This window comes from Lissotriton helveticus, chromosome 3_1 (assembly GCF_964261635.1).
Source record: "Lissotriton helveticus chromosome 3_1, aLisHel1.1, whole genome shotgun sequence".
NCBI lineage: Eukaryota > Metazoa > Chordata > Amphibia > Caudata > Salamandridae > Lissotriton > Lissotriton helveticus.
In genome coordinates, this window is record NC_136061.1 from 1,327,177,037 (window position 1) to 1,327,192,810 (window position 15,774).

General features: G+C 43.9%; 1 protein-coding gene across 3 annotated transcripts in view; it reads left to right on the forward strand.

The window, feature by feature from the left end:
• ARHGAP32 (Rho GTPase activating protein 32) overlaps nucleotides 1-15,774 on the forward strand; it is a 1,522,959-nt gene that overhangs the window by 898,855 nt on the left and 608,330 nt on the right. Inside the window, exon 1 of one of the 3 annotated variants that reach the window (XM_078681983.1) lies at nucleotides 2,431-2,576. The exons of the other annotated variants lie outside the window; for them this stretch is intronic. Within the exon in view, the coding sequence (XP_078538109.1) occupies nucleotides 2,564-2,576 (13 nt within the window). The 5' untranslated portion in view covers nucleotides 2,431-2,563. Of the gene's footprint in view, nucleotides 1-2,430; nucleotides 2,577-15,774 lie in introns of those variants that run through there. 3 annotated transcript variants of the gene reach the window in all.

A 15,774-nucleotide genomic window follows, 5' to 3' on the forward strand; every position in this document is an offset into this window, starting at 1 on the left:
TCAAGTTTTATTGATAGCTACCAAGTAACACGTGTCCTAGAAGCACGACAAACACGGGTCATGTGTTCTCAGGAGACTGTTCGTTTTTACAGAACCAGCCTTCTCCTTATATACAAAAATAATAGCTGCAAGCAAGAATTCTTGAGTTTATGATATGGCTATACACATATTTCTACAATAATACGAAAGAGCGAAGTCATGTAGGCAAGCCCGTATTTTAGATGTCCAATACGTGATAGATTACCTAGCCAGGCCCGGAACTCCCATCAGATATCGATGAAACATCAATAAAGGAAGGTACCACCCAGTCATAAAACTGGCCATAAACAAGGAGTATGGACAGGTGCATGTTTGTAGAAAGCATGGTCTGTATGTAGTGAATGGTTTGAGGAATGTTATGTATTGATGCTATCGTACTTGGCCACTGGGCGAGGGGCTGCCCAAACAGGTTTGGCTAAAGGCAATGGAGTCAGTTGGGACAGGTCAGGGGGAAGTCAGGGAAGGTGGACGTGTCCTTTTAGATCAAGCTCGACCTTTAATTGACTTATCATGAGGGCAAGACACAAGATGGATGTCGTTCACAAAATGGAGTCTAAGGGATCGGGACGGAAACTACGATTCGGGGGTGTTAGCATGTCTCGATCATGATGTAAATGCATAGGAATGATGTCCTAATCATTATCGGTTCGTCGATACCAAATTCGTCATGGTACGTTGATATTTTGTGACACGGGTATTGGACCTCGATATCGGGATAACAACAGGGTCCAGATTTTCAGAACCACACCTCTTTGTGTTATTAACATTGGCATTGTCCTGGAAGGAATGGCAGCATGGTCTGGCCAGTCCCAATGCATAGGGGTGACGCTCAGTTAGATTATTTCTGTGTGTACTGTCAAAGCCAGGTATGTCCGGTGCGAAATGTAAAAGAAGGCAATTGCAAAGCGTCATGAAGAATTACCTGATTTTTAAGAACATTATGTGGCATTAAAAAAATGCTTTCAACTTTGGATCATTAGAGTTTTTCGAGTGTACATTTAGATCCAATAGAAATATGTGCATATCAATGTGAGGTAATAAGTTGTTGAGATACACATTGAAGTGACATAAATAATATAACATCCTAGATATTTGGTAGGACAGTCAAAAATCACATCACATGTATGATGTGATTTTAGACCGCAAGAAAATAATTGAAGGGATCCCAGTTTAGCAAGGATCAAATAGAACATGTGTCCATTGTTACATCAAATATGATAGATTGATCATAAATTATAGCTTCTAAAAAATACACTGATCTTTTATAATTCTACAAAAACTTTGGAATAGCTGATTATCTGTCTTATGGCCTAAACCCTAGATTGCAGTGTAGGTTGTTAAGGTTTTCATTTCGTGTGTGCCAGGATGATCATAATTTATATGTTTTGAATAGCAGTCGCCAATGCCGTTGTGGCTCATTTATTGCTTCTCTGTCCATCCACTTAAATTACACGAAAGATTTACCTGATTCCAGTTATCAACAACGTTGGGATAAGATCTGTGCAGAAAACATTTGAACATTTGTTAGAATTGGGATCAAGGATAATTGCCTTTGCCGTGGCTTTATCATTTTATGCAAGTAGTAAGTGATTTGTGAGATTAACATTTAGTATCTTTATGTTTAAGGTTGTTCATGTTTTAGTTCAATGTGTTAATTGTATATATTGTTAATTATCAAGTTTTTGTGTGTGACAGTCTAATATTTTTTTTACATATATATATATATATATATATATATATACACACACACACACACACATATATAACTACTAGTAGAGATTTACATCAGGGATTCATGCTAGATGGGAATTCTAATAGTATTTTTGAACAAGTATGTCTCCATCACTGCATTTGGGAAGTCTGCCTTTGTGAATAATGGTGGAGCCGCTTGGGAGTAGTATGTCAGATGAGGTTGGGTAAAAGAGAACAACGTTTCATTTATAAAGGGGTGGAGAGGATCTTTAATTCTCAACGCATGCCCTTCGGTTGATTTTAATAGAAAACATTTCTGTGAAAACAACTTAATGCTGGGAGTGGAGAGGAGTAAGTAGTGAGGTGGATGAAGATATGCTAGTGCTTACTTTTCCATGGTGTGGTATGCAGATGAGGATGATAAGTGCTAAGTTTTTTGACAGAGATATGGCAGATACTGGGTGACTAAAGAGAGCTGCCGGAGAAAGTATTGCTTATATGGTGTGAAACAGGATGCAGTGAAGACTGCTAAGGAAGTCAGGTAATCCATTCGTGGTATGTCTGAAACCAGTTAGGAAATGGCTACAGTAATATGTGATCTCTACTCAGTATTTTTATCATGTTGTTAAAGCAAGTTATCAGATTAATACAAAATATTTTCCCCAATGTAGAATGCAGTCAAGCCTCACCTGACATGTTGTGCAGTGTAATGGTGCACTGACAACCGAAATGGATTATGGCTGTGCCCCAAACAGTGTGGAGGTGCTTAGAAATGATTGTGAAAATTGATGGCAGCGAGAAGAACAGAACATAACCCCAGTGGATGGTTTAAATGGGAAATGAAGGTAGTTGTCTAGCAGTTTGTTACTGACACTGGGACAGTGTATGCTGTATTTATAAAATATATACCTTGGTTTCTGGTTGCAATTGTTAGAGAAGAAATATTTATCTTGGTGGGCAGAATGTTGTGAAGTGATTTGAAAGTGAACAGTTGCCACACCATTTGGGAGAGGATGTGGCACCACCGTTGGAGCTGCCGACTTTGGTACTGAGCAACCAAGTTTGATTCTTGACTAGGGCTCAACTTCCTGCAATGATTCTGGGCAAATCACTTAATATGCCCATGCATTACAAAGACAAGCATTGAAAATGCAATAGGTCTTGCCTTTGATTAAATTAAAGCTATTTGCTTTGTAATGGTATTGTATAGCAAAGCAAATGGCTTTAACTTAATGAAAGGCGAGACCTATTGCATTATTAATGCTTGTTTTTTGTGAGGCACGGGGAGATTAAGTGATTTGCCCAGAATCACAGGATGTTGAGCTGGAACCCGGTTCCCTAGCTTTGAAGTCGACCGCTCTACATACAGTGAAAGAACTTCTCCCTTCAAGGCCGCCCTTGGCACCAGAAACCGGTGTGAACCCATACTCCAAATGTTGAGTGCGTTTACGCGCTATAGCACACATATCCATAATGCCGCCAGGCTCCCAGGAAAGAACATCAATTATCAAATTTCCCAGGGCAGCAAGAAGTACCTTTTGACTATTACCTTTAAATATTGTTTTCTCCTAACATCAGCTTATCAGTTTTGAAAAAAAGCACATTTATTGGTAAATACATCCTTTTTAATTTTGGAAACGTGCCTAATTTAATCAAACAAAAGCTTTTCATCCAATAGGTTGAACGGCACATAGAGCTACCCGTTGGAGAACCCTTGGGTAAATGAGCCTTCTTGTTAGTGTAGGAGAGTAGGGTCTGCTTCCTATGGTCACCCCCACTTTTTGCTGTGATTTTCTGGTTTTTCGACTTTAGTGTGGCTGTGGGCCTGCTAATCAGACCCACAGCCCAGCTGTTCTCTCTCTAAATTGATACCATGTACTTTAGGTACTACCTGATTGGGTATTGGGTCACCTTTGTGAGCCCCTGTATAAGTGTACCATAGGTACCCTGGGCATAGGTGCATCCAAGGCCTACCAGGGGCTGCAACATGTATTATGCCACCCCTGGGTGGCCATCCAAACTGACACCACAAGCTGATCACTCAGCTTGGGTAAGGTGGTGTAATCACCCCTTACTTAGATATAGTATACCTATATCTACCCATATATAGAGACACATATGCACCTATAAGTCACTCCTATGTTAGGCCTTGACAATCCTGGAGGCAGAGTGCTTGGTTTTACGTGAGCTAGCTTGAGCTGAGCCCCTCTGCAGCTTTCGGAACCATCTCCTTATAGCTGTTCTATGATATAGCCATACCATATACTCTTAAGTGCATTATAATCCTCGCGGTTGATGCTAACTTTGGTTTGGCTTTATCAAAACATGTTGTGTAAGGTGTCAAACACTTTGGAATACTACCCCCGCCAATTCTGGCGGCGGGGGTTGCATTCCACCCTTCTAGAGGGAAAAGACATGTATGTTACTGCTTTACCCGGTTAAAGTTAAACAGAGCCCCAGCATCACAAAAAGGATGCTGCTGCCACAGACACAAGTCTGACCTCCTGCTGCTGGACGAAACTCCGGCAGGGGAGGCCTGGACAATAGGTTTCCTGTCCACCTCCCCAGACAGGCAGATGTGTATTGGGACAGGGAGGGCTGCATCAGCAGATGCTTTTTGAGACACTGCCTGGGGCTCACAAGGTGCTCCATGCATAGCCTAGTTCAAACCAGTTGCTGGGGCACTCCAGCCCCGCTCTGGCGCGAAACTGGACAAAGGGAAGGGGTGTAACCACCCCCTTCCCAGGTCCACCCATAGGAGGGACCTAGGCAGGTAATCCAGCCCCTTAGCTTAGTATAAGTATAGGAGCTGTGTCCCCAGGACTTTAGATTATCCTGGAAAGATACTTTGATACATTCATTTATTAAACTTTATTTCGGCTATTACAGCCATAAAAGTGCATAAAAACAGAGAAAGTATATATTTTTTTTTTGACAAGCTAGTAGAAAAATCAGAGGTGTGGTCCATTCGAAAATTCAGAAATACATAGCACGCAGAAAGTATGGGCTCACTTTTTGGGGATTAGGACTGTAACTATACATCAATGTGGGAAAGATGTCTTAAAAATATAAAATAATATCACACCTTTAAAACAAATAAAAATTTCAAGTTAAACGTGGCCCGAATTAAAGTCATAAAATGTGTTTCAACCCTATTGGTGTGGCAGGTGAATAGGTAGCTATAGTAAGTCTCACGTAATACTTGCGCAAGGATAAACAGGCTACAAGCATCCTAAACTCTCATTTGAGCTATCAAGAAGATACATACGTTTTATCCACATTGCAAATAAAATTTTGAAATCACAACGGCAAAAACCGGGTTAATGTCTGTTTTTAGAATCCTATAGATTTCTGTATAGTTTTTAATACCCAGGTTCCTGCATAGTTGGATAACCCATTTTGATCGGGGACTCTTGTATGCTGGACAGAAGAAGACCACGTGTATCACGGTTTATTCCTCCTCTAGACACCCTGGGCAAGGACTGCCCTGGGTGCCTCCCCACTTATTTGTTCGGGCATTGAGCAGGAGAGTCCCATATCTAAATTGGAGATACAAGTTTTTTTACTAAAACAGGTTGCATAGTGTCTAACACTTGCTCAAACTTATAATGGCACTTAAAATCAAGGAACCCATAAGTTAAACTAGAGGGATCAACAGTGTATACAATGCAAGACAACTTATATTCCTTCTCAGTGCATGCTAAGGACTTTTTTTTAAATTTCCACACATGAGATTTCTGGTTTAGTCCATAAATCTTCCAAACCCATTGCTCTAAACGTGTCCTAATACAAGCCAGCCAGGGAATCCTACCAGCCCCCAACGTAGACAGAACCACTCTTAATTTGTCCCTATAATGGGCTAGTTCTGGGGTGCACCAGAGACGTTGCCAGTACATCAGTGGGCGAGCTGATGTTAAATCTGCTATGGGGCAGATACCCAGATCCATTCTGAGTGGTACAAGGGGAGTATTTTTTGGGAGGCTTAGAATGTGTCTCATAAAACTATTTTTCGTTACTGTGAGAGTATTCACTGGGCAATGCCCCCACAGCTCAGCCCCATATAAAGTAGCTCCCCTAGCTTGTATTTTAAACATTTCTAGCGATGGATTTATATCTTTTTGTGCCGATGTTTTATGCAATTTGAGGATCCCCCCAATGGCCTGGGTTAATTTTAGATTTGCCTTATTAATTTGTGATTCCCACCTCATTTTGTCACTTAAAGTAAGGCCTAAATAGTCAAAGATGAAGACCCTATCTAAAGGGCAGCCATCCATTATGGGGTGTGGGCAATTGGTGGAATTCGCGTTAAAAACCATGTATTTTGTCTTTGTGATAATAACCACCAAGTTCCTCCTCTTGCAAAATTGGCTAAATTCCTCTAAGACACCCTGCATCCCCATAGGTGATTTCGAGAGGAGCAGGGTGTCATCCGCAAACATTAATGCAGGAAATTTGCGGTTTGCCAGTTTAGGTGGGTCAATAACTTTGACAGCAAGAAGGTCTTCAATCAACCCGTTGAGAACGAGGGAGAAAAGAGTAGGTGCAAGCACACAGCCCTGTCTCACCCCCTTTTCAACGGGGAAAGGTGATGTTAGTTTGCCATTCTTGCCAAACCTGACCCTAGCAAATTTTCCCTCATGGAGGGACCTGAACTAATGGCATAAATACGATGGGGCACCCATGTCTAGCAAGATGGCCCACAGCTGATCGCGATCCACCATATCGAAGGCAGATTTTAGATCCACAAATTTGAGATACAAACTCCCACCCTCAAGGACTATATGCTTCCAATAGATCAGTTGTAGCCTAAACAAGTGATCTATGGTCGAAGTATTACTCCTAAACCCAGCTTGAAGGGGAGTTAAGATGTCATGGTCCTCCATCCATTCATGGATTCTAGCCAGCAAACCTCTAGCATATATTTTTTGGGACACATCAATGAGACTGCTGCGTCTATAGTTTAAGAGATCAGTTGGAGATCCTTTTTTATAAATTGGAATGATCTCCGCCCCGGCCCATGTGGGGGGAGACAGTCCATTGAGGATCGCATTAAAAAGTAGTTGAAGATATGGGGCCCACACTGCCTGGTCACTTCTGTACAGGTCCCCTGGGATTCTATCTAACCCGGGGGCCTTGTTTGGTAGTACCTTCTTAACTGCTGATGATACATCGGCTAAAGTACAGATTGGTACATCCATGTGTGGGGCTAAGATTCGAGCATTGCATATATTCCCAGTTGCGCTTATGGCTTCGTTATAGCTAGAATATACAGCCTGATTCATCAAGCGAAATGCGCTCGCAAAAGGGTCAGATTCTGAGAATCTGGCCCTTTGCGAGTGCAATTTTTGCATTTGGGATTCATCATCCCAAATGCAAAAATCGCTATTTAAGAATTCGCACATTTGCGAAGAATTGAATTTAAGGAATCTCTTTTTGAGATTCCTTAAATGCAATTCATGAAGCATTTTAAAATTGCGAAAATGCAATTTTGGGCCGCTATTTACCTAGAGGTCAGACCTCTCGGTAAATAGCAAAAACTTAGAAAAATGCTTTTAAAAGCATTTTTCTAAGTTGCATGTTGCACACACACATGTCCTTTGGACATGTGTGTGCGCAACACCTGTTTCAATTTGCATTTAAGGGGTGCTACAGGGTGTCCTTTGGACACCCCTGGCACCCTTTAAATCGCTATCCTATTTGCGAATAGCTAATTGCTAATCGCAAATAAGGAATACTCCCCATTCATTCCTATGGGCCTTTTGGCCCATAGGAATGAATGGGGAGTTATTCCTTATTTGCGATTAGCAATTTGCTACTCGCAAATAAGGAATGTGTAGGAATCGCTATTTATTTAGCAATTCCTACATGAATACCGTTTTGCGAGTCCTTAATAGCGATTCGCTATGAATCGCTATTAGGGGCTCGCAAAACGGCCCGTTGATGAATAAGGCTGATAATTCTTTAAAATGGAGGCGCCACACTTCCTCGCTGATATTAGGCTCAATAGCAGTCTTGCCTTCAGCTCGTCCAGTATGGACTAAATTCCAGAAACTTCTGGTGTCTTTATGGTCTAAGGCATTTTTTATTGCCTGCCATCTTGCCAGTTCCCAATCTGCTTTCGCAGAAGTAATCATTTCTTTAAAAAAGAACCTACTTTCCCTAATACTTGTCCTATCCCCCTCTTTAAGGCATGACAGGAGCACTCTTCTTGCGTCTCTGCACAACGAATTATACCAAGGACTTTTTCCTCTTGATTGTTTGTTCTCACTTGGCTTCTTACTATAGAAAAAAGGTGCTAAAGTTGCAACCAGGTCCTGGTGGACTCTTTCCATTTCCTGCTTATCCTCCTCACCGGGCCCTTTGCTTATACATTTCCGCTATAGTGTCTTCTAACTGGGATATTACACCCCATTGAATGCGCCGGCCTCCTTCTGCCACTAATAAGTTATCAGATTGATTGTGGTCTAAATCTAGTCCCAGTTCTAATGCTTGAACTTCAAGTATTAGGACCAACGGGTTATGGTCACCTTCAGCCCGAGGGAAAACGCAGAACTTTCGTACTTTGTTCCACGATTCGATATTAATAAAAATTTAATCTATAATCGATTCCTGGGCTGGCTTATTGTAAGTAAAGTGGCCCGGGTTATCATCCGGAAACCGGCCGTTACAGGCCCTCAACGAATATGTAATGGTTAGAGATGTCATTTGGAGAACCAATGGGGTTCATCCCCTGATTGGATAAGCATTAGCTGGAGGGATTGAAAGAGTTGCATCCTCCTTTGATGTAATCGATGATATCAACCCATTGAGGGGTTCGAAGTGACAATTAAAATCGCCACCTATTATAAAAGATACGTTCCCCGAAAAAGTGGCAATTAAGGTCGACAGGTGGTCCAAAGTTGGCGATGTATGTCCATATTTGACAGGCCTAGAATAGACATTAATAACTACCAAATTGGGAATGTCTGCCTTGGAGAGGAGACTACAAAGGATGTCTGGTGTGTGGTGTGTGGGTATCTATATGCTTCAAGGTAAACCCTAAGTGTATGCCCACCCATATACACAGGCCCCCTGATGATCTACTTCTCACACCTTTCACTGCAGGTTCACTAAACGATATAAAGCCAACTTTGTGCAGATTATTTAGAGCCCATGTTTCCTGAAATAAACAAATCTCATGGACATCCACAAAATTGCCCCAATCAGCCTGCTCTAGTTTACCCTGCAACCCTGCTATATTCCATGAGATCACCCCAAGGCCATTTGCACCTTTTTCCATCTCAACCTCGACATTCGATTCAGCTTCTTGCCGTCCCAGGTTTACTACCAATCCTGAGCTATCAATAGTGATCATGGGGGTTTGGGAATGTGGCTCCGCATCCTCAGCTATTACACTGATGGATACGGTACCAATGACCGTGTTGCCCACATCATTCCCAGGACTGGGTAGACTTTCTCTTACAATGTCAACACACCCTGTATTCCCCCTACGCTCCAACAACTGTCCTGTAAGATCAACCCCCAGGCTTGGTGGAGAGCTGCAGGAATGATTAGTAGCAAAGGGATGAATTAAAGAGTTTGGAACTAGTCAGTCAACCATATCCAGGACACTATATCTGTTTCTTACTGGAATATTATATACAGGACCCATGCCAGCCAGCCCAGTTCTATTAGTGGAGTGGTTTCTGAGTATAGGGCGTCCCTCCCATGTCCCTTGATGGTACCCAGGCGACTCCCCATTCGGCGTGGCAGGGTAAAAGTAACCAAGATCAAGTGCCCGAATGGGTGTACTCAAAGTTTGACGTGGTCCCTCGCAGATATGTGTTACTGTCCGTCTATCCCCAAAATTGACTATTACACAATTTCCTGGGATATCTTTCTTCCTCCACCCTACCCAACTTACTCTACGGACAAACACAATTTGGTTATGGACATTTAGGGGTAACGGTCTATTAATATTCAGCCAGTGGACTGTTTTATTTTTTAACTCAATAAATGATTCTGAGCTGCCCTCGGCTAGACCAGGGACCCCTGCCAGAACTACCACTACTGGGACTGATTCCGGGGGCAAGTCAATATGCACTAAAGTATTTGTATGCTTGTCCAGTCCCTTTATGCCCCGCTGTGTCATTGACGCTGGACCCTCTTCCACCAATTGGAATAATCTCTGTTGCCCCTGGTGGAGTCACGGTTTACCATAGGTGTCCTGGCATTAGCAACAGTGGGGCCTGTTACAATGTTCCCGCAGGATATTCCTTCTGTTGGTGCTTTTGGGTCTTGGCCGTTGACATCACTGCCACCCGAGAATGTACATCCATCCGTTAATATCTTCTTAGCCCGGTCATTGGCTTGAATAGACTTCTGGATACCATCGAGTTTGGATGTTATTGAATTTTCAAATTTCGCCAGCCTTTCCTCTATAGATGTAAGTCTGACAAGAAGAGGTTGTAAGAACAAAGAAATGAGACCTCCAGTCTTTAGCAGGAGACCATCATCCAATTGTGGCGCTTCGAGGCGGGGCAGGCAGGCACAGGTGAGGCGGATTGAAGGGCTCCTGGTCCTTGGAGTCCTCCTTGAACAACGTCCAACAACCCAGCAAGATTAGCGGCTGCGAGCGGCACCCACATAGCGGGGGCCACGAGCCCTTATGTGGCGCTTGGAGGCGGGGCAGGCAGGCACAGGTGAGGCGGATTGAAGGGCTCCTGGTCCTTGTAGTCCTCCTTGAACAACGTCCAGCAACCCAGCAAGATTCGCGGCTATGAGCGGCACCATCTTTGATACAGAACTCTTGGACCTTCGACGTTCTATTTCGACTAGAAGACTGAAGACATCTCCCTTGTGGTCAAGGAGTGACCACCCTGTGCAAACAGGCACCATCAGTAACTTGCCGGTCTGCTTTGTCGACGATCCCGCCGGTACCCGACACAGCGCGTCATCGCTCCTGGTTAATCTCTCCACTGCCTCTGGAGCCGTCTCTCGCTGCCTCACTTCCACTTCTGTATCTCCTCTGTACCCCTCAATGCCATGCCCTCCCTCTGCCTCTCTCACTCCTCACCCCAGCCTCCACTCCTCTCTCCTCTTTCCATGTCCTCTTTTCTTCCCCTCCCTCTCTTTTCTTCCCTGTTGTTCTCCCTGTTGTTCTCCTCTTCATCTCCCCCATGCTTACTCCTTTCCCAGGTCTATCTCCATTGCTGTGCCTTCCACCTCTGATACCTCTCTCCCCAACTCATCTTCTCAACCTCACTTCTCTCCCTGTTGCACTCTCGGGCTCCCTCATCATGCCTCTCTCCCTTTCTATACTCTCAGACTCCCTCTCCTGCTTCTTTCTCTTGCTACGCTCTTGGGCTCCATGTCCGTGGTTCTTTCCCCTGATACACTCTGTCTCCCTCTCCATGCTACTGTCCCCTGCTGCACACTAAGGCTTCCTGTCCGTGCTTCTCACGCTTGCTTCACTCTTGGTCTCCTTCTCCGTGCTTCTCAACCTTGCTGCACTCTCTGCTCCCTCTCCGTGCTGCACTCTCGAGCTCCCTCTCCGTGCCTCTCTCCCTAACAGCTCTCTCAGACTCCCTCTCTGCTCCTCTCTTCCTAACTAAACTTTCAGGCTCCCTCTCTGTGCTTCTCTTCCCTTGGTTCGCTCTGGCTCCCTCTCTGTGCTTCTCTCCCTTGCTGCACTCTTGGGCTCCCGCTCTGTGCTTCTCTCCCCTGCTGCACTCTCGGGCTCCTTCTCCGTTCCTCTCTACGTTGCTGCACTCTGTCTCCCTCTCCGTGCTTTTCTCCCCTGTTGCACTCTCGGGCTTCCTCTCTGTACTTCTCTCCCCTGCTGCACTCTCGGGCTTCCTCTCTGTACTTCTCTCCCCTGCTGCACTCTCGGGCTCTCTATTCATTGCTTCTCTCCCCTGCTGCACTCTTGGGCTCCTGCTCCCTGCTTCTCTCCGCTGTTGAACTCTCTGGCTCCCTCTCCGTGCTTCTTTCCCCTGCTGCACTCTCAGGCTCCTTCTCCGTTCCTCTCTCCCTTGCTGCACTCTGTCTCCCTCTCCGTGCTTTTCTCCTCTGCTGTACTCTCTGGCTCCCTCTCCGTGCATTTCACCCTTTCTTCACTGTTGGGCTCCCTGTCTGCGCTCTGTCTCTTGCTGCATTCTCTGTTTTCCTCTCCATGCTTCTCACCCTTGTTTCAGTCTTGGGCTCCCTCTCTGTGCTTCTCTCCTTTGCCATTCACCTCAAATTGCCTTCCTCCACTTCCTCCCTTATCATCTCCCCTTGCTTGCCTCTCCTTTCCACACTCTTCCCTCCCTCTCTGTCCACCCTTTCCTCTGCCTCTCCTCTGTACCACGCCACTCCTCTCATCCAGGTTCTCGCCCCTTCAAATCTCTACTACCTCTCCCTCCCATCTGTTCATTGTCCGCCTCTGCTGCCTGATTCCCTCTCTTCCCCCTCCCTGTCCTCTTGTGCAGTCCCTTCATTTCCTGCTCTCTCTTCCTGAAAGCATCCATCACCATTTCAAATCACGACAGAGGCGATTCTGAACCTCCCACTAATGTTGCAGCTGGGAGATTGTCGCACATTCGGGAGTTGAGCTTTTTATTTTAATATAAAAGTTTTTGGTTTGTTTTATGTCAAGTGTAAGCCAAGGCCTTCTACAAAATCTTTTTGGTTCAAGCGTAAGCCAAGACTGTTTTTCACAGGGCACAACTCCTAAACAAGCATTTGCAATGCAATAGGTCTCGCATTTACGCAAGTTTGAGCTGTTCACATTACAAATAACGATGTTTTTTATTTTTGTTTTCGTTTTTAAAACTTAAATAAAAGGCATTGCCATTTAAAATGCCAATAACTTAAACTTGTGTAAATGTGAGACTATTGCATTGCAAATGCTTGTTATACTCTAGCCACTGTCAGTAGTGCAGTCTGGGATTACAACATTTGCTTAGAGCACTCATCTTAATAATAAAGCCTTTGCATTAATGAACTATAAATACAAGTTTGAACAGCATTAACATATTGACACAAATATTAACTTAACTGCAGGCAATGCTTTTCTCTGATTCATAATGTGGTATTGTAAAGTGGCAGCCAAAGGGTTTGCGCTGTAGGGGGTTGGACCTACTTATCCCAAGGACAAAATACACATGAAAACTTGTTGCCTTTGACCCCAAACAATATGTACTGGGCGTCATAGGAATTCCACATCCCTGCCAATCTGAGAATTTGTTTATGGTTGTGATCCTGAGCTGGCATGGATGGAGGGAGAGAGAAGTGGAAAGATCCGTAGGGATGGGCATTTTCGCCATCATGCCATATCTGACTGTCTATGTGAGGTGTAAGTATGCAGTCAGAATGTATTAATATTTGGGACGTGCAGTGAATGATGTATATTAAAGTCCTCCAAAACTGTCCAGTAACGTGTGCCGCATCTCTTCAGTTATTCCATGCCTGTTAATTTGGTGATTACTGTTTTTGTTTGTCTTGACATTTTGTATTTTGCACATAATTAATGTGGAATGTTTTTAAGTTTATGAACATGATGTGCAATTACATGCTCTGCTGTGCTGGTTTGAGTAAGTACAGAGCTCCTGCATGTTATGCTTAAAATAATTTAAGGTGTTTTTTTGTAATAAGAGAGATGCAATTCATGCTGGTCATTGCTAATGCTTTAGTAGTGTTCAGGACTTTGAGTGGTCAGTGACGTTCACAGAAGCTCACTGTTATGCCATGGTGCAGCTCGTCCACAGTGAAACTTAGTCGACAAAGGGAGCTCTCACTGCAAAGTTTAGAGGACTGTGTTAACTGTGATGCCGCTGGCTCACTGGTATCACTGTGTACCTGTATACCTAATCAGATGGTTTGGGCAACCCAGAAACCATGAGTGCTGCTTCACTGACTGACAGTTACAAGCTGAACAGTTTGCGAACCACACTTTCATACATTATGGTGTCCTATTGTCCTACGTTTTCATTGTGAGAGTTTGTAGTGTTGTTTATAGGACTCGGGCCATGCCAGACCCCTGTGCTGCAGGCGTGACACGTTGTTACTTGTTTCATAATGAGCGACAGGGACTTCTTGACAATTGAGCGACACTCCCATCAGATTCTCTGGTCTTTGCCCCGCACGTTGCCTTATAGACACCTCACATGGCACCTACGGAGTTCACACTTCAGGCCCTCTTTTCTTGTGAGCTATTGTACCATGCTTTGTGAATCTCCACCTCCTTGTGGTGTACTTTGTTCATTATCTGATTTACGCATTCTTGGTTCTGTGTTCTAAGACTAACTTGTTTGTGCGCATGTGTTTGTCACCCACCACCTGAAGCCGTTACCCAAATTCATCAAAAGAACCTATTCACGCCAAAATACTATGAAGTTGAACAACGTTTAGCAAAGAGATTGAGGCCTAGATCTGTTTGCAAGGACATTTTATTGTCAGAATCTAATGAAGATGGTGGGTTCAGAACGTCATCTTAGCAATATAAAAACTGCATGTTCTTTTAAAACAGGATGCATAGAATTGGTGGATTTATGTATTAAAAGCATTGTAGTCCTTTTATTGCAAAAGATCATTTAACCTGTCTATGTAGTCGAATAATTTAATGAGTGAATGTTATTTACTATGAAATAATTCTTTACCTGGGATACTGTCCTTTTGGGACTGCCATTCCTCCTTTTTCACCCTCTCGAGAAGCATGGACTTTTAGACTCTGCACAGTCTAAGTGCGTCACACAGCACCGAGACAGCATTGGTTGAGGTCACCGACAATATCAGGCTGGCATTAGACAAACATCAGTCAGTCATACTCATCCTGCTCGACCTGTCTGCTGCCTTTGACACCATCTCCCACAGCATTTTAGAACATAGGCTCTGGGAGATTGGTGTCAGAGGAAATGCCCTCAAGTGGTTTAAAAGCTACTTATCTGACCGTATGACAACTGTTCAGATGGGAAACAGCATTTCATGTAAAAGACCGGTGAAGATGGGAGTGCCAAAGGGCTCTATTTTGAGCCTGACACTTTTTAAACTGTACATGACCACCTTGGCTAAGGTGATCAGAGCCTACGGGTTTGATGTCATATCGTATGCAGATGATACGCAGATTCTGGTCACCTTAGGCCCGGACCCTCTAGAAACTAAGCACGGTTTCCAAATTTGTCTGTCCCATGTGGATCGGTGGATGAGATCTAACCACCTTCAACTAAATGGTGGTAAGTCGGAGATCATGCTCTTCGGCAAGGCCACAGAACACTGGGCACATGACTGGTGGCCAGTCAATCTAGGCCCCAGCCCAATCATCAAGGAAACGGTCCGCAACCTCGGTTTTTACATGGACAACCAACTGTCCATGAAAAGCCAAATAAACCACGTCATTGGCACCCGTTTTGGTGTTATGCGTAGTTTGCGGAGGGTCTTCAAATAGATCCCCATTAAGGCGCGGAAGCCATTAGTCCAGGGGCTGATCATAAATAGGATGGACCACAGCAATGCCTTACTGCTCTCAATAAATGAAAACCTTCTAAACAGGCTTCAGATCTTGCAGAACACAGCCGCTAGGCTTGTTTTAGATCTTCCATATAGATCTTCTTCTGCTCCATGTCTAAAAACCCTTCACTGACTTCCTGTGAAAAAACTGATTATTTTTAAAACTCTTTGTCTGACTCATAAAAACATGTATGGAGTTGGGCCAAGATATTGGTCAGGAAAGTTACGTTGGTATCAGCCACGTAGGGTACTCAGATCCAGCAATTAGGCTTTGCTTACCCCCTTAGAATTCAAATGGCTAGAAAAGGGGGGAAAGCTTTTTCTTTTCATACCCGGCATCCTGGAATAAAATGCCCTTACACCTACACTCCATCTCTGACCATTGAGAAACTACAGGGGCAGTCCAACAACCCTGAACCAGGGACAGACACTCGATATACCCAACAGAAGGTTCAGGTAGAGAAGTCACAGGAATTTTGCAACTAATTATATAAAATTAAAAAAGTAAAAAGAAAGAAGAGAGGGAGAAAAAGAGAGAAGCCTATATAATCATATATTCAAAATAAATTTGTACAA